Genomic DNA, 20,121 nt, shown 5'->3' with positions numbered 1-20,121 from the left:
TAGGTCGAATAGACAATTTTCTTTTAAACAAATTACTATAGAATAAAAGAAATCATTCGATGAAATTTGAAAAGTTGCAAAGTTGAATAAGAATATTTAAAAATACCTAGACTATACCATAAGAATGTTTTTGAAAAAAACGTCAATCCGATTTGAGTTTGTATCCAAAAATCATTTAAACATTTTTTTACGAGGTTTCTCTACAGAGTATGAATTAACACAAGTATTGCTTACATGATTTGTGAAGTTACATACCAAATTTATGGAAAGAATTGAACCAGGATAGCCAGTAAGTTCGCAAAATTTTAACGACGGGTTAATCAGGATACACAGAATTCCAGACTAAGGTCATGTCTTTACGGTGTTTTTTTACCGGAAGATTAAATTTAGCGGAACGATTTGCATTAGCTGGTTTAAAAGGCATGCATTGCAGTAGCTGTCTTTGAAATAAAATGGCATAACATTGTGCTAAGCTGTATTAAAACGTCGTTCAAGATCCCGGCACAGAAGCATTGGAGCGGCAGAAAATTACACATATGTCCGCCTGAGTAGCCCCTCCGTACAGCTACTGAACTTCGATAAAACAAGACAGACAACTTCATAATTATGGATTTAACGTTATAATGTGCGTGGAAATTCCGTTTTCTATGATCACTGCAAAGATGGAACGTGAACTCTGGTTGCGAGGGAGACCGAACACTGAAATTAGGAAGCAACGTTGATCGGAATTGATGAGTGCAAAATGACGGTTCGGCATTACCTATCGTAGGTGCGCTTTACCCATCTGACGGGCCGTGGTGGATTGTTGGAAATTTTTCGACCGATTCTATGGGAGAGAAATGCACTTGTCACTAGAAGCTGGTTAAGGCCATCAATTACTTTTACGGATCACTCTAATTGGTATTTTTATCGGTTGGCTCACGTTGGCTAAACGGTGAACCGCAAAGCCGTCTCGTGGTCGCCTAACCCACAAACCGACTAACTCTGCGATTTAGAATACCGACTGTCCGTTTGAACGGACATTGGTCCTTTTAGATTTTTGGTAGCCGTCGGTGCCGTCCGGTAGATAATTGGTTATAAGCAACGGCTCGGTATCAGAAGGCCACCAGTCCCGTAGATTCTTATTGCTGAAAGAAACGTGACGTTATTGCTCTATGATATGATTACACGAGTAATAGGCACGCATCCACTCAGCATACAATGGGCACCTGTGTGAGGGCCGACACGAGCTCACGGCCCATTTCCCACGACCGTGAATCGAAGAAGACGTTTGAGAAATTTGGCTGATTATTTTCCGGGTGGCGCGCTATTCCCTCGGGAATAATGGCGTTTAATTTGCATGTGCCAAATCTCCGACGGTGGAATTTCATTGCTCAAACGAGATCTCGAGGAGTGTCACGGCGGGGAAAGGACCATCTACGCTCGCTGTGAAAAAGTTTCTAAATTAAATATTTCACCCGGCACTTCAGCTCCCCGTCTGACGATCAATTTTATTGCGATCCATACCCGACACGTCCGGTATTACTGTATGTGTATGTATCACCCAAGAATGGACTGATCCCCTCTCGCTGAACGGTGCTGGAGCCCCCTTCCTTAATGGGGCCCGAAGTAGGACTATGGCAGTGGCCAGAGCTAAGGCCTTTCGTGTGTGTCTTTTTTCTCGGTTCGTTGTTGTGCAGCTTTTTTACCTTGCCAAAATACAGGTGGGGGAGACTGGCTGGCACGTACCCCCGTCGGTATAAAAGCAATCTTCGCTCTTTTAGATGCACATACAAGTCGACACGTGTCACAGGCGAAGGTCTGCTCGGGCCTTGCCACATTTTTTTTTTACTACGTAAAAAGGAATTCACTTTTACCGATTCTGTCGGCTTCGGGTTGGAACACCATGTACAAAGTCTTAGTGCTAGTTTTTGCGGTTGTGGCCGTCACGGCTCTGCCAGCAAGCAATGAAAAAAACGGAAACGAAGATGATCCGATGGCAACCATGTACTCCGACTGTCTCAAGAAGGAATCGGTCAGCTGTATCAAGTACAAGGTCTTCAGCTTTGTTGACAAGATGCTTGCCGACAAGGATGACATCACCTTAAGTGACGGGGTCACCGTGATCAAAACTTCGAATGCTGAAGAGGGTGCTCCAAGGTCAGTTTCATTTTATCATCGTAGTTTCGTAACATTTATGAAACTTAGTTTCACAATAAGAACTACTAACGTCTTTGAGCTCATCACGAGGAATTTGTATTTATGGTTGGCCGTTCGTTGACTCTAGAAACTTGTTTTTAAAGTTCAAACATACGGTAGTATACTCTCAACTCGTTGGAGTACCGTAGATGGAAATTAATTATGACTAACGCCAAGGTAAAACACCGTTCGACGGCGTTTTTACAACTGTTCTCTCAACTTGCAGGCACATCGAAGGAACTGACATCGATACCTTGCTCTTTGACCGGCTGGGAAGATTTTTGAGAACGCATACCGTTAAGGTTGACCTTAAGGGCAGTGATATCCTCGGAGTCGTTGAGTCGGCCGGCCGCAGTCTGGAAGACATCAGCGACAGCGTTGGTGATGCCCGTGGAAAAAAGAGTTAGTATATCAAGCTTACAACAACTATTGTTTACATTCGTAACGGGCTGATGCATCCGTGTCCGCGAAATAAAGGGAGAGCAATGCCGGAAGTTTGGGCTAGTTTTACAGAGATAGAGTTGGCGGCCGAAGTACCACTCAGTAACAACCGCTATCAGATAGAATGCCAGAAGTTCTAACGATTAACGATCCGAAAATGCAGACGACTTATTCTACGCTCGAAACGATACATGCACGTCGAGAGAGTACCAGGTAGTGTTTTTTCTGCAGTAGTCGGTGTAGCACTTATGCAAAAAGAACATATTTTTAGTCCGTGAAATCAGCCGATGCGATAAATCTATCGCATGAAAAATACCGGCATTTAATTAATTTCCGTGATATTAAGTGTGCCTTCGCGAATATGCGGGTATGAAGATTTAAGATTCATGCGTGCTGAGCACCTGTAAATAACGGAGTTCAACAGACACTAACCCAATGTTCGCCAGGCACTACTCTGCTCGACTGGTTATGTTTGTATTTAGCTTCCGAGCATATGTTTGTCCAATAGATATTTCGCAAGAGTTCAACGGCAGACCGGTAACAACGATCTAGCTTGAGAGTACGTTGAGCGTAGACAATACGCGAAAGGTGAAACGGATCTTCGAGTTAGTTAAACAGGTCAAAAGCAGCGCGTTATCATTCTTTCTATCCTTCTTGAGCCTTGGTATATAGCGTTCTTAGAGAGGAGGGAAAATGAATTCAAAGTCATTGGCCTTTGCGCCCTCTTACTGTGCTCCCATAGGGTTCCCACGAAAAGACGTGCACAGCTATAATGTGCTTCAATCTTGACTTGACCAGACTGTAGCATATTTAGAGTTAGTCGTTACGCTGCCAGAGATGCTGACCCACTGAGGAACTGGTTCCGCTTCCCCTTGACCCTGTCAAGCTGTACGGAGCCTACCTCCATACGATTTTTGACACACTTACGATCATGTCCGGGGGCGTGTTCAGTCTCCGTACACTGGAGTATCGACGATCGAAGCTGAAGCGATTTTATTTGGACAAAAATTTAGGGATATGATATATAATCACGTGATGCCGTAACTGAATTCCACGCTTACGTATACCCGATTTCCAAACTTTTAGAGAAGGCTGCGAAAATTCTTGGACCACTTCTCATGATCATGGCCTTGAAAATGGCGGCTCTGATCCCATTGGCGATGGGCGCAATTGCTCTGATCGCTGGTAAAGCTCTCCTTATCGGCAAGATTGCTCTTCTCATATCGGCCATAATTGGCTTGAAGAAGCTTCTGGGTGGTCAGCAGAAGACGGTCACGTACGAGGTAGTTTCTCATCCTCATCACAGCAGCTCACACGTAAGTCACGACGATCCTCACGGCGGTGGCGGCGGCGGATATAGCAGTGGTCCCGACTTTGGAGGATATGGCGGAGGTGGTGGTGGCAGCAGTGGCCACGGATGGGCCAGAAGTCTTCCTCAGGATGTTGAGACCGCGCAAGATATCGCTTACCGCGCGTACGTCCCTCAGCCTGCGCAATAAGGACACGCCATAATTACCTAGGGATTCTATTTTTTCCAGTGAGTATAATTCATTTTTTACAATTCGTATCGTTGAACGCAGGTCTGCTTCATATTTTTGTGAGATGATGTTGAAAGAAAAATTTAATTTCACCAACCTTAAATCGGCCATTCTGCAAGTAAGAATAACCTTTTATTAAGTATTAAGTAGCAGTCAGAAATAAAATCTAATGCCTTCCCCCCTTCACGTGCAAAGAAAGTCGGATTCTGATGCAAGAGTTCAAACCGTTTCTCTTTTGTTTCAGGTCATCTTGCGAGCTCATCCGAAGCATAAAAGCACCGTCATCGAGAACTTAGTTTTCCGGACAGTTCACGACGTGGCGCTCAGCACTGATCGCGTGTAAATCTCCTTTCGTTCTGAAACCATCATCCTATTTTCTGTTTGCTGGATGCATGTTTTCTCTTGACCAACATCCTAATTTTCACTTACTTCAGGTGTTGAACACCGAAAACTGAGCAGGTTCTAAGCTGGTCACAATAACCGGTACCACTCGAATACTCGTTAATAATATTATACATGGTTATTTATTATTTAATCAAATGAACACTATTTATTCTTTAAATTGAAAACGAACAACGTGTTTCACGTTTTTATAGGATAAGGAACTGTACTAGGTTCTTATTTAATCTTATATAGTTAGTACAATGACGCTGTCCTGACCAACGTTTTTAGATTTTTTACTATACTCGACGATATCAGACAAAGTTTGATGAACTATACAGGTAAAATTTATGCGACATTCAACAGACTTTTAGCTTAAAAATTTCTGACTTTAAATCAAACACACCAAGTTACGTTGACTATTCAACACTGGACTTGACTTTAACTCTAAGTACTTAGCGAGCCTTACATCCACCCATCTTCATTGATATGTTCGGACAAATACGTTGAACAATATGGCAAGAATGAATTCACTCGCCACAAACTGTACATAATTCTCTCTTTTTACAGAACAGACAGATACGTTGACTACATCCTTACTGAAACTTTTTTCCTCTCTTCTCTTCTTACATTCTCTGAGATCTCTTAAGAGGAGACTCTTCTATGAAACAGACAGACAATCCTTCAATACTTTACGCCTGACCAGTGTCACCATAAATGTGTTTTACGTTTCTAAATGTAGTAGTGTAATTTTTTTTTTTTTTACAAAAAAGCGTAATAATAATACAAAAATAAAATAAAATGAATAAATAAAAACGAAAAAATTAAAAATGAATCATGTCATTTGATAAGGCGTCATTGCATATACATATGTAATCATGCTACCTGCAATGTTATATTGCTTACTTGTTCCGGCCCACGGAATCCAGCCTAGAGACGAAGATATCGTTTACCGTTAAATAACCTACAGCTGTTTCCAATTCTATTTCTCTCTACCCGTTTCTCCTGTCACATATTTTTCGTATGATATGTGCAGCATTAATATTATTCACGTCGTATCAAATACCATGCGGTTCTGGGCAACTAAAATAATTCCAAGTATCCTTGTCGTCAAATTAATTGCAGCATTGCGTGAAAGTTTTACTAGTGCCAAAGAATGCTGGGGAAGACCAAAGTGTGGTAAGTGTGCAAGCAAAATAATATATCCCGTTAGCTGCAGCAAATGCGCTTTAATAAGGTCAAAATAAACAAGCTGCTTGTATTAACTTGCTAAGTTTTACGCCGCACAATTTACCTTCGGATAAATTTTTTCACAATTTGCTCCGATTAATTTTTGTAAATTTTCAATCCTCTTGTTACCACGACGATGGATACACGAATTTCATTCGTGATTCATGGTGCCTTGACAACCTAAGTCACACGCGCATGAGTGTGCTCACCATTTATTCCTCATTTGTGAATTGTTCGGCATCACGTAAATCCCATCTTCACGCAAGAGCTGTAAGACTGAGACTGTATTGTCCGAATTGATAGGGCAAGTTGGAATTCGTTGTTGTTTATGAACTGGAAAAAAAAACATCCAAAACATATAGTTTCTGTTCTCAATGTGCAATTCAGTATTTCCACAAAGTATTACTCCAGTCACCAAGATTACTTCGTCAGATTATATGTGTACAGTATATCCGTGATCGCACCACAAATTTTATGTGTGACATTTTAATTCTATGTGAATGGGTTGATCCTATGTCTAACTGTGACATAACTTCTAAAAAAAATGTACAAAGAGATTTTTTGTAGATAGTGAAATTATCCGCATTTTTTATTCGTAATTTTTTTTTTCTAACTTGTATAATGAAAAAGTAGCAAACAAAAACAACTCTAAAATTAAGGGATCAATGCTTTTAAGCGTAATAACTTTTTTTATATCCTTATCCTACGGACAATCAACATCATAATTTGTTCACGGAGCTTTTATTAGCAAATAATTGGACCTACCAATTTAATTTTTTTTTTTTTAGATGTTTTAGCAGGTTAAAAAGAAGTGACTAACGGGTCAACAGGATACATAAGTGTATCAAATTTTTATTTACATTTATTTTTGTGTCATTATTTTCTCAACTTTTAGTTAATTGGTTAGTTATATGTACATGAATATACGTTAAAATATTATATATGGTTAAAATAACTTCATATTTTAATATTTTTAATTTTATATATTCTTTCATTTTATAAAAATTTTTATAATATTTAATTTATAATATTTTTACTTCGTGTTTTATTTATACTATATTTATTTTTAAGAATAACATTCTTACTATATAATAGACATGATTTGGAGCAAATTCTAATGACATGCGCTAGGATATCAACAGTTTTGAAAAAAAGGTTCTATCAGTAGAATGATTACGTTTGTACGTTATGATCACAATATAATGCAAGATTTCTTGAATGTGTTCCACAAAAATTATGGTTATCTGGTCAGCGAGCAAAATCAACCCAATACATTAAAATAAAATAAAAAAAACACGAGAGCCTTGGCATTTTGATCTTCCGAATTATAAATGGTTTTCTCATATTGTTATTATTATTAGCTTGTGTTATTCGAATTTGTTCAGAATTATTTCAATTATATACTACATATGTTGTTTTATTGGGGTTCATCATTATTGGTAAAATTGTCATTGCGAAAGATTTTTCAAACGATCGTTTTTCTGCTTGTAACTTACGACTTAGACTGACATTTCCGTTCATCCTGTGTATTCATATTTTCAAAATAAACATCGTAAACACAAAACGCACCTGGTTAAGAGTAGTTATAAGCCAGGAACGGAACGCATACATCAATGCGTTAAAACTATCGGTCAGGGTTTCTACCCCATCATCTTTGAAATCGTCGTCTTATGGCTCTACATGGACAAAGTTGAGCATATTTTCTGAAGTTCTATGTGAAGTCACTTCGGAACCTTGTTAGTGTCCCAACTGCCATCCATCCAAATAGCATGCACCTTAGTAATTCTTTGCATCAGATTATATTGAATCCATGTGGATCAGGAATCAGTATTAAGGGAGAACCGGGTGATGCGGAGCAGCGGGAATTATTCAACTTCTTTTCACTTCCGGAGCTCAGATCATTCTTTAAAGCGCAAGCTATGTATGACTACACAGAATCTTAACACGAATACAATTTTTTATTCACTTTATTCAATCAGTTTGAGTTTAGCCTGTGTTCACGTAAGGGCGTCAATGACCTTCTATTGTAGAGCAATTTCCAATGAAAATTCTCAATCTCTCGTTTTACGATAAACACAATAGTTTTCAAGTTCTAATAATTAAAACAGATGCATTGCGATGAAATGCGATGATAATACGCGTGCGTTTAATCTGGCGCACATGGTGCGCACGATAATTCGTGAAAGATTAGAACGATTCTTCATTTCTTTACCGGTCCTTAGCATCGCATTTGAGGTTCCCCAGATAACGGTATCTTACTTCTGAACCCCCCCCTATATTTATGAATCACGTATTGATCGTGGATGCGTGCATATCGTAACTGCAATGTCTCAAGCAACAGTATTAGGCACGGAAGTTGTCGATGATTTAAAATGTGGTTCCATAGAGTATGAGACTCAAATTATCTGGAGTGTGTCTGGATTCAGACGACTTTTCTACAAAAATTGTCAGGTATTCGCAATATCCATAGTGACGTAACCATTGTACGCATGCGCTGACACCATAGATGCTGCATAAGTAGCGCAAGTCTTATGCAAATTGGGCCAGAGATATAATAATGATATATGCAACACCAGATAGGATGTATCTTAGAACAATTCTCTATTCGCACCAAACCGAGCAATTACGCATGAGTACAACTATAGCGGGAGACTAATAAGAACGAAATATTTAAATGTCTTTCGAATCACGCAAAAGGGTAATAAAGTTATTATTATTCTTTTATTAATGCAAGTAACTTCCTCTCTGTGTATGGGTCACGCAATTAGAAACTTTATGGAAGAAATGCACTATGCCAGAGGGATATTGCCGGCCATTTCGCGGTCTTTTCATGCCGAACGGCCTTGGTCTCATTCAAGGTTGCCCAGTCTACCACGCGTCTTGTAATTATATACAGAATTCTAATAATTTGAATCACCATCTAAGTTGTTGATTTTCAAGAGAAATGTAGTTTCATCAAATCAACCACAATACGAAACACGTGACCATTAGAAGCGGAATGACCTCTGCTACATTCGGCTATCAAAGTAAAGAGGTTGCTTATTTGTCTGTCCTACAAGATTTACGTTTTCTCTGCTAGGCATTTCCGGTTTTCTGAATGATGAACGCTACTACAATGTAGTATATAGTACATAGGCAATTATTAATCCAGTACAAAAAGAAAGTTGCATAACTCCGCGCTCTTTAGACATACCAGAAATGACATTCGAATTTTCGACGCACGTTTTTGCGCTCATCTCTTACAAGTGCTTCAATTGAGCATTACCATGCTGTTCTTTCGGCGTTGTACTTTTTCTTTCCAACACACAGCCTCACTATCTCTAAAGGAGATGAACTTTAGCCATAACTGCCATAAACACGATGTGCTCAATACTAGATAACCGTTTATTCAAATTTCTGAATTTTGATCGCAGTTTACAGACTAGTGCCGAATAGAGCAGGCTCTATTGCAATTTTTGTCACGTTTGATCCGAATTGCACAACGGTAAAATGGACAGTTAAGGCAGCAGCAATGCTTACGGCAGCTCCCAGTTTTCCCAGAAAACATCATATGCATCGTACCTAACATTTCGTAACTTTCGGTGTCTGTTTGAGTTAAAAAATGTCGAACCGAACAGTATTCGAGAACATATGATCAGAAATAATTCTGTTCTTTCGAGAAAATTTGCTCTCTATGTATAAAATACGCCAGTTTGTATGCATGCTCGCGACAGTATACTTTGTTTTTTGTCGTCAGCCTCGCCTCAAAAACTTGTCTCGGCTATTGGGTGTTTGGTCTTTCGAGTTACGCATGAATAGATGAAAGCATCAGAAAGAGGTAGAGGACTGGGAATCGGCGAGTAAACAAGAAAGAGGAAGAAGGTGCGAGGAAGGCGACAAGGCCAAGGTAGCCGACGAGAGCGTTCACGTTTGGGTTCGGTCCCAGACTGTGACCGGATAACGTACATTCCATAGTGTAACTTGGACCGAGAATGCCAGAGGCTGTATAGAGTTAGGACTCACCACTGGTATTCGAGGGCCGAGTGGAGAGTGGCTATATAACCACGATACCGGTTAAGGGCAAGAAAAAGGTAGCTGGCGATGTTCTGCGCGGAAGGGCCCAGAGGAGGTAGGAAGACGAACGGAGAAAAAAATAAATGAAATAAGAGACGGAACTGGTGGTAATCAGCGATTGGTTAAGTAGTTCAAGTGCGCCGTTCTTCGACGTACCCACCGAAGTGCGAATAATGTAATCGTGGAAATTGTATGAACGGCACACGATACTTGTTAAGGACAATTAGCGCTCTTTTAAGGAGTAAAACCACTGACGATGGACGGAATTAAGGACGCGAAGCTCAACGCAACGTGTTCCGGTCAATTATACTTCCATTTCTTTCTCCTCTTCGTGCGTTCTTTTGTTCGTTCGTTCGTTAGAACGATAATTGACCGACATCATATAAGACGCGACCCAACCTTGGTCTATCCGACCATCTTTTCCGCTTTTGTGATCAGCTTGAAATTCCTACCTGTATGACCACCTCGATACCATGCCTGTAATGCATATGTGAGTTTACTGTACGCTGTTAGAACAAACATTAATCACCGCGAATCGGCGCTGCATGACCACGCACGGGTATTCCGAGCTGGCTGACCGATTCCGCAGCAATTTTATGTACGAGACGCATTGCGCCACGTTTAGCTTTGCGGTTTTCACTTGGTGTGACCCAGTTGTTTTACCGTCATCTAGAGGTCCTCGTGGATCTGGACAGCGGGTTACTACGCTTGCTGGATGACCGGCTGGCGGGCTGGGGGTACCACGAAGAAAGGCATTGCGGGAAAAAAGGTACTCGGTAAAAAGAACACTGGAATAAAATCTGGTCTGGCTGCCTGGCTGCTTGGCCGGTCCGCCATGATCCTGGCAACGACTCACCTGCGTGGCTCACGCAGGTCCAGGGGGGCGACGGGGGATACATAATGGTAGGGACAGATCGACACCCGTCTTGCCTCGCTCCGGTGGTTGTTGTTGAAATATAAACTCATTGCTCGCTCTCTGAAAATACTCCACAGGCATCTCTAAGACAGGATCTGGAGTGGGAGGCATTCCAGGTACTGCCACGGTGGTACACTCGGACAGATATATAGAGCTAGGGCTGGGCTCGTGTTACGTACAGTCTTACTAGTGCTCCGAAGAACGCATCTTGCCAGTGTCGTCTTTTCAAATTTCAGGCTATTTGAACTTTGTCGGAGTCCGTAGTTTTTTTATCACGTTTCTCAAGCACCCCGGCCACTAGAAAAAAGGTACAACCAGTATTTCGTTTGAAATTAGGGGAGGTTTTATTTGTCTCCATAGTGAATTAGTGAAATCGATATTATATATTTCTTCAATTACCAAGACCGCAGTGACCATTTGTTATGTTCATCTCCCACTGATGTGAGTGTCAGGTGAGTATAGCGATAATATACCCCAAAATTTCTTATTCTTCAGGTTATCGCTCATCGTCAAGGATGGGGCACTTTCCGCGCTACGTCGTCCTCGCTCTCTTCATTGCGATAGCATCAGCACGATCACCAGAACTGGATGGCAACTCGATCGAAGATTCAGGGAGGTCTTCAAACGGCGTATTCGGTGACATTCAATATGTGTACCAAATATACAAGGAGTGCTCCTCGGCTGACCTCAGCTCTTGCCTCAAACTGAAGCTGATCGGTGCAATGGATAGAATCTCCAGGAGCTTGGACATTAATCTGTCAGACGGCATCACTTTGACCAAAGACAACGGATTGGACGCGGAGCCGTTGACGAAATCCGAACAGGAAATTGAAGCAGATCTTCCCAGAGCACTCGAGGAGAAAGAAGATGCCCTCAATTCCATAATCCTCGACAAGGTTGTAAACTTCTTCCGAAGCCACACCCTCAAGCTAAAGTTACCGAACATCGATGAGCTCCAGAGGAGCTTTACAGAGGAGGGTGAGTGGGAGAGGATAACTAGCTTAGCATTGGCTTAAGCAATCGAATCATCAACGATTTTATTTTTATTTCATGGTTTCAATTTTAGGTCTTAAGAATTTGACACACCATGAAAGTAATTTTAGTAACTGTATTCTAGAATCTGGCATAATATCACGATATTTAGAACACAAAACGCTACTGACCATAAGCAAACCATTCTTGATCATCTGTAAAGGATAAAAAACGATAGCCATTGAAGTCATTTATCACCCGTTGACAATAGACGCTAACGGAAAACACAATATAATATGATCACACGGAGGCCCAGATTGTTCGGATGTTAGGTATAATTGATTGCCATTGGGTGAGGCAATTAATCACTTCTGCGTTAAACCTCGCTGATGATTCATTTTTCATATTATGAAGGTCGTAAGAAGAAGAAGATGGGTGAACTGATGGCCATCCCCTTGCTCATCGGCGGCACGCTGATACCATTGGCTCTAGGTGCTCTAGCTTTACTTGCCGGAAAGGCTTTAATTGTCAGTAAACTCGCCCTCGTTCTTGCATCCATTATTGGCCTGAAGAAGCTCGTCTCCGGCGGCGGTGATGGCGGTGGCCACGAAGTTGTGCAAGTAGCTGGAGGTCATGGTTCCAGTGGGTGGGCAAGATCGAGCCATGACATCGCCTACTCAGCGTACAAGCCGCATTCCGCCTAGACCATTCATAAAGTTTCCGAAATTCTTCGTGCCTGAAGAAGAAGATGGTACATTCCTCGTTCTCGACACGCAAGTGTAAAATGCGAGGTTAATTATCCTTCGCTGGAAATACTCTATCGACTATATTAGAGACTATTCTCACTCAAATGATCATAAGACTTTCATCCATAAACGTTATGAAAAAGACCTTATATTACCTTCACTTTTGTTATCTCATACTTTCGCACATAGCAATAAATATTTACTCATTCGTTCTTTTATAGATTTACTTCACTCGTCATTTCAGCCTTTTCTATGTTCTTTTGATACTTGTGCATATTTCATTATCATTATCGTAAATTGTGCTTTTTCAAGCACTGTGATTCAACGTTACTCTCATGAATTTCTCTCGCGTTTCTCTTCCTGCTCCGTTGACATATTCTATATTTGTATTTAATCATTGTTGTTTTATTCGTTGAAACTACTCTTATGCTCAAACGCCTTCAGTATTTAATTATGATTAATTAATTAATTTATAACTATGACCGTCTAATTATACGTATATGGATATGTATATAGATATACACACACACGATGTAGATGTGTAATAAATTGAAGAATTTTGTAAATGTACCTGTGTATCTTCGTAACGTTGTACCTTTCGTTCTTGTATCAGGACAAATGCATTCAACTAATAATAGAGCAAGAGCAAAGAAAGAAGAGGAAAAAAAGTAAAATAAACGCCAATTAAAGAAATAACTAGTCTATACCTACTGTGGCATGTAAAGATGTAGATCTCAGACATCCTCGTTCAACGGAACGAAGAAAACAACTTATGCTGGACAGATACCCACAGATATACACACGTAAATGTAACTGGAAGTCAGGTTTTGAATTTATATTCCCGTCCAAGCTTGGCTGAATCGTCGCCAACGCGTTCGATCTGGGTTATTGGTGCGCACCTAGTAGACATACATCTAGAAGCGATATCGAGACGTTTCTATAAGCTAATCGAGAACTTGCAATTCAGTGCTCATTGAACATGTACATGAATCTGCATTGCAGGGTATATCCACATTAAAAGATTGATCGGATACTGTCAGTTGCGTTTTAAGTAGGTCACAAGCCAAGGGACTAACACAGCCGGTTTCCGTTTTCACATGTTCTAATCTTCAGCACATATATATATATACATATACACGCGTAGGTATTATATATATTATATGCGCGTGTCGCATCTCAAACAAGTCTTTCCACTTCTGTTAGCCACGGCTCTGTACCGCGTCTGTAGGCATAATTTAAGCGTAGAAAAACCACAAGAGATTAGATCGTGCCTGTTGGGTGGCTCAAATGTCTTTTGGAAGAAAGACTCCCGGCATGTATGGGAGAAAAGGAATCCCACCATTACCAGCAAGTGTCTCGTCCGCGTCATCCGGGCCCAAGCATGGACTCCTCGTTTACTTACTCATCTCGTAGGTATATCTCTAATTGTACGTGTATCCAGTTGTGTGTGAGTCGGTGTCGGACGTTAACGACGCCTGGAAGTCGATGCAGGAGGATGGTGATGTGAAACCGGATGCACAAACGCCTTGGTTGACCCCAGTTTTGACCGCTGTGTACTCACTGCACGAGAGTCGGGAGCATCGCATTTCCTATTCCTTGCGTACGGCAACCGGCCGACGCGACCGTCGCACATGGTGTTGGGTTGGTTCTCTGCACCGCACACACGCACCTTACGCACTTGCACGCGTGACGCGCTCGCTACCCGAATAAGTAAACCAGGCCGTCCGGGCAGCATCCTTTCTGCGGTGCGTCTAACACTCTCTACGCCAGAGAAAAAGATATCGTGTCATACTCTACAGTCAGTTCAGGATAACTTCGAGTCCCCAGACAGTGATCGGTGACTGACTTGATATGTAACCTCAAATTTTTATTTGCGTCAAGTTCCGGGATGCCTGAGAGCAGGAATTGTGAAGATTCCTTCCAATCCAGTAAGTCCTTGGTACCAACAGAAATGAAAACAAAAAAACTCCCTCGATGGTTTCGTATGCATTGGTAAACGCCAAAAATTGTATCATTACGCACTGACCACTAGAGTCCGTTGGCACTTTCGAAGTATTTGGAGACGCTGCCAGACTCGATAGAGTTTCAGTCGTGAGCTTGACCAGGTTCCCATGACTACGTCAGGACCGAAGCTGCGCAGCAGACCGAAGAAGGAATATAGGCCTGCCGCGTGGGAGCCTGTGCCTCGAGGGAGCCTTGACCTGACCTCAATCTTCTGCGGGTTCACTCTCGCCGCCGATGAAAAGAAGAAAGTGTTCCCTCTGTAGCGAGGAGTTGACTTGGGACCAGAGTGTAGACTCTGTGGTTAGCAGATCGGTCCTTATTACTCTTGCAAACCCGGAGTGGGTTCGAGCCGTCCTGCAAAGGATGGGAAACGACCGGTACATTTATCGGTAATAAGAAAACTCTGTGCGCGAGCTCTTCGCTCGATGCCGGTATGGCTTTCGCGTTCCAGGTGAAAGTTGTCGAAGGCTGATCTTTCTATGTGTGTGAACGCCGGAGTTTGACTTTGACTTTGACATTTAGCAGCGATTGCTATTGCTCGTTCAGGAAGGCTGGGACGATCTTGTCTGTCTTTGTCCTATAATACGTGGGGCACGTTGTTACCTTGGCGATGGTTCGATACGAGCTCCGAATAAACCATCGTATAAAAGTAGCCTTTTCCGATATTTTTTTCCTTTCTTCTTCTTCTTCTTCTCTCTTGCTTTTCTAGGCGGTAGGTTTTCGGGGTCAGCGGGAGGAGTGGCACCATGGAGGTTTGGCGCGAGCCCAATACACACGATCTTCAATCGCTTGCACATTCCAGTTAGAAAAAAACCGTTAAACTTTCCGAAAGCCTATGGAATAAATTAATTCTTCCTTAATTCGTGTGTTAAAATCAATAAGATTTCTATTTTGCGCGTATTCTTAAAGATAGCATCACACAAAGTGACAAATATGATCTAGGTCTCGTGTACGAAAGAAAAAGCCGAATGCTTGTGGTACTCGCCACGTGTTTGACATCAGCAGTTAGCTACCATTTCAAGTTAATGGAAACCACCTCGTTAGGAAGAACCTAAATTCTTTGCGCGAGAAATTTGATGATCAAACCCTTCTACCTGATCATAATCAGGTCTCAGTATTCGAGAGCCGCAAAATTTTACAAAAATAAAAAAAAAAAGAAAAAAAAAATTACAAAATAACTCTGCATACACGCCAATATACATGTCCTGATGTACGGCCTACTCCCTATACTTTAACGTATTCGGTGCCAGCAGCTGAATTCCTTACCGTTCACTATTCAAGGTCAAAAATTATTTTTGCCCGTGTGAATGATTCACAACACACTTCCTCAGATTAAATTTTTGCATTGAAAGTTCAGATGTCGATTGATTACGGACCTCGAGCACACCGTCGTTTTACCTCACTATTTAAAGAAAAAATTGAATTTCATATAATATCATTATAGGATCAATGATAAGGTAACATTCAACAAGAATTTTCTCAAAACATTGGGTACCTCCTTTCACGGTTGTCAAAATAGCTTTTTTATACGAAAAGAAAGTTCTCTTTAACATTTTTTTATTATTTTATCAGATGATTATCCGGAAATTTCTCCGAGATTGATTTGATGTAGATTCTCGTACTACAGTAGTTTTTGAAGATAGCGGCCATTTATCGGGGACACTTATGACTACTTGTCGTTTTGCAAATGAAAGTGACTGATTATTTCTTGACCATGAAAAAAATCTAGTTACGGAAAGAACAGTATGCTATGCTTGAGAAATGAAAGTTGGCAAAAAACAACTGATTTTGCTTGAGCTTCAACGAGAATGAAGAGTGGACCACGTGGCGATTGAGCGATTCTTTTCAGATTGAACGTGACATACATGGTGTTGATACTCTAGCTATTGGCCAGCTGGGTCCATCTGCGAATGAAACCTACCTTTGAATATTTATGACCTTGTCAGCTATCGTACATACGAGGCGATAGATGGACTACCGTGAGCTTCCTTGAAAACTGTGTTGTTCGTATACGTGAGGTACTGCTAACCGAAGACGGGGCCCCCGGCTCGGGAATCGGCGACAAGAGACGCTGCGGCGGGCCCGGCATACTCACGCACGAGAATGAGTTCTGCTCACATAAATAAGACAGGCGACACACATCCACGCCCGTGGTGCTCACAGCGAAGCCGACTCACACACATTTGCTGTTGGCAAACATGAATGTAGGAATGAGGAAGAGCCGAACCTCGTAAAGAACCAATAGCCTGTGCCAAAGGTGGGGGCCATCAAAATTTCAAAAACGTACCGAGACCCCTTTAGCGAGGAGGATAAAAGCAAGCTGCCGGCCCCCTTTTAGCAGTATTGATACAAACACCGTGACGAGAAGGTCAGGAGCAAAAGAGCATCCTCTCGATCAGATTCGATTCGATTCGATAAACGACTTTGTCAAATACTCGCGATGTTCAAACTCTTGACTGTCTTTTCGGCTGGCTTCTTGGCCATCGCCGTCGCAGCCCCGGCATCTCAGCAGGAAGCTGTTACCGAAACTACCGGGTCACTTATCGGTGATGCTCTTCAAGTGTACTCTTCTTGTGCCGACCAAGACCTGACGGTCTGTCTGAAGCTCAAGGCCCTGCGATTCGTCGATCGTGCCGCTAGATCCGCCGACCTCGTCATCGGTGACGGTCTTCGGATTGTACAGACTGACGAAGCTAAGGCCGACAGGTAAGGACACGAACGACTGATAGACCCACGCACGACATGGACAGTGAAAACGCGGATCTGTATTCCGTGTGGTGAATTAAACAAAATGAGTACCCTTTTTATTTTTCTCTCAAACGGAAAGTGAAGTGAAACTTGGATTACAGTGTACGACGACAATGACTACAACTACGACTACGACTACGACTTCCAATATTACTTTTCGATCAGAAGATCTACTCTTTGTTAAATAACAACTATCGACTGACGTTGTACCGAAACGATCACAGATGCTTTGGATATTCACGTTTCACCCTTCATGATTTTATCAAGTTCTAAGTGAAATAACAATCACGAAAGTGCGAATTAATGTTCAAATTTTATTGAAACGTGATCCATTCATCTTTGCGATACCATTTTACCAAACAATCATGTATCACGCTACGTAGTATATATATTTCCTTTATTGATAGAACGACTGTGTTGGTATTTGTTCACGTGCGACTTAACCATCAGCGTTAACGACGAACGAATCTGTTTTATAGCCGCGCAAACTCCGGCCGATCTCTGAACGACATCGAAGCATCTCTTCCTCAGGAAGCCGAGGCGAAAGAAGCTGCCATCGACGAAGCCCTACTAGAACGTGCTGGGAAGTTCCTCGCCAGCCATACCGTGGAACTCTCAGTTCCCGAAGAAGTTTCTCGCTCATTCGACGAGGGTAAGTTCCACCTTTGTCGTTCAGCCGTAATCATTTCCCGTGACCTATGTTCGTTCCGAGGTTCCCCTTTCATCGTGATTGTAGTACACGGGGAATTTAAGGAAGCAAATTATTCAAAGTTGAAGCTAATTTCGCTCAGATCTGTATGTGATGCATCCAGGTCTCAGTTTGCAGAGAGATCGACACACTTCTTCGTCTCGCGACTTTCTCATCAGGGGCACGATACGCGATGGTCGTTAGTGATTGAATATCGATTCCGATTAATCATACTGGCACTAAACGAGTCGAATTTATTAACGAAGCCACGATTTTTTAGTGAATTTTCCCACGAATCAACGATCAAGAAAGAGCCGAATAATCGTTAGAGATCATCAGCCGGTTAACAAACACGTTCCCAGATTACGGCTCATGCTTGATTGTGCTGTAAGCGCGGGTTTAATGAACGATGCCTTAGCGGGCTTTCCTAAGGTGCGTCCATTTGTTAAGTTTTTTTTTTTCTACTTTTTTCAGCTCGTGGTAAGAAAAAGAAAATCGTCAAATCCCTGCTGCCAATCCTTCTGCTGTTGAAACTGAAGGCTGCTGCTTTGATCCCAATCGCTCTCGGCGCTCTTGCCTTGTTGGCATTCAAGGCCTTGATCATCAGCAAGATCGCTCTGGTTCTCAGCGGAATTATTGCCCTCAAGAAGCTCCTGGGGCAGAAACAGTCCAGCAGCTACGAAGTGGTGGCTCACCCAGTCCACTCGTACGAAGACTCTCACCACGACCACCACGGCTGGTCCAGCAGGTCCGCAGGTTCCGACCTGGCTTACAGTGCTTACAAGCCCGAGAACTAATTCAAAGAAAGCGACGATAAATAAACTTCATCAAGATTTCACTAATATAAATCGAAAAATCATCACAGAGCTGAAATGCCCGATGAAAAATAACTACATATCGCGGATCGTCACATCCACGTTTAACGACGTAGGTGCATCAAATTATGATTATATTTGGCATCGTTTAATTATCTAAATCGGACTATTAATGCGCTATTTTGACGACTTAAGACGACCGCACCGTACGACTTAAGACGAGACAATTACGATGACGGTAATTGAGACTTTTACGACGCTCAGACGATACCTAGAGACCACAAAATAATCACACAGACACATACCTGCGGATGCTCAATCACGGTATCCATGTTTAAGTACAAAAAAAAAAACAATTATATTTTTCGAGGCATTTCTATGTATAGTTTTCATAGCGATTATAACTCGCGAAAGTCACGCTTGCATGCATATATTACACTCATATACAGGCAAGTGACGAAATTTCTTGATTCTGAGGATACTTAAAACGGGTAGACAGCATTTGCTGTCAGACTTCGTATGAAAAAAAAAAAATACCTCTAAACATGACGACTTGTACTCAACGTAGACTCGATTACCATACTTCCATCGCGAAGCGTGCATTGTGTACATAAAAATATGATAAAATCATATTCGACGCATAACATGTGCTATACCTGCACGTGATTTGGAGAAGCTACACCAAAAAAGTAAATACGTAACAGCAAATTTTTAAAGACGTACAAACACGCGACTTTCAAACTCTTGACGGTACACGAAGCTTAGACATTAGAGTATTTCCCATTACTGAAAAAAAGCACTTAGCTAGTTTGACCAGTCTGGACGATGCTACAAAAATCAAAATAGAACGCAACGGATAATTAAATCCCGTAGCATAATCAATTTCAAGAATCAGCTGGCACGGGCTAATCAATCGTTAGCTCATCTCCTTAGCCCGCAATAGCTCAACTCTGAGACGGTTTTGGTTAGCATTACCGGTTGCTTTTAATTACATTTAATAATTTATATTATCATTAATTATTGTATCGTGTACATGTCATTGGCCAGGTTACACCTGGTGCCATGCATTTGCCATATTTATATTATTTATGAATAAATACTCATTTTATATATAAAAAAAAATCTCTCATCATCATACCTGACTCTCTGTACAACCATCCTAGTTCCTCTTCTCCGTTTACTGTTAAAAATGGTGACCCTCTACTGGCGTAATGTTACAAATATGCACTTTCTTTATGGTAATTAAAGAAACGTTGTCCGTCTGCGCAAATATAGAGAAAGTCGAACGAGCCAAGCGGGACATGTGCAGCTGAAGTTTGAGATTACCGTCATGGCCCATTTTATTAAAGGTTGGATAATTGCTCGGTAGACGATTGATGAAAGGATGTAAAACGAAAAAAACATATGAAAA

General features: G+C 41.6%; 2 protein-coding genes across 2 annotated transcripts; both read left to right on the top strand.

The window, feature by feature from the left end:
- Positions 1–1,762: 1,762 nt before the first annotated feature.
- On the top strand, positions 1,763–13,115 carry LOC124187853. Its single transcript, XM_046580041.1, has 5 exons — positions 1,763–2,139; positions 2,405–2,580; positions 3,706–4,113; positions 11,233–11,715; positions 12,124–13,115. The coding sequence occupies exons 1-5, from the start codon at positions 1,886–1,888 to the stop codon at positions 12,411–12,413; spliced, it is 1,611 nt and encodes a 536-aa protein (XP_046435997.1). The 5' UTR covers positions 1,763–1,885; the 3' UTR covers positions 12,414–13,115.
- Positions 13,116–16,797: 3,682 nt separating this feature from the next.
- Positions 16,798–19,274, top strand: LOC124176785. The gene is made up of 3 exons (XM_046558472.1): positions 16,798–17,165; positions 17,687–17,859; positions 18,370–19,274. The coding sequence occupies exons 1-3, from the start codon at positions 16,900–16,902 to the stop codon at positions 18,690–18,692; spliced, it is 762 nt and encodes a 253-aa protein (XP_046414428.1). The 5' UTR covers positions 16,798–16,899; the 3' UTR covers positions 18,693–19,274.
- Positions 19,275–20,121: the final 847 nt, after the last annotated feature.

The sequence above is a fragment of the Neodiprion fabricii genome, chromosome 1 (assembly GCF_021155785.1).
Source record: "Neodiprion fabricii isolate iyNeoFabr1 chromosome 1, iyNeoFabr1.1, whole genome shotgun sequence".
NCBI lineage: Eukaryota > Metazoa > Arthropoda > Insecta > Hymenoptera > Diprionidae > Neodiprion > Neodiprion fabricii.
The sequence above is the reverse complement of the archived record's forward strand: the minus strand, read 5'-3'. Positions and strand labels throughout refer to the sequence as shown.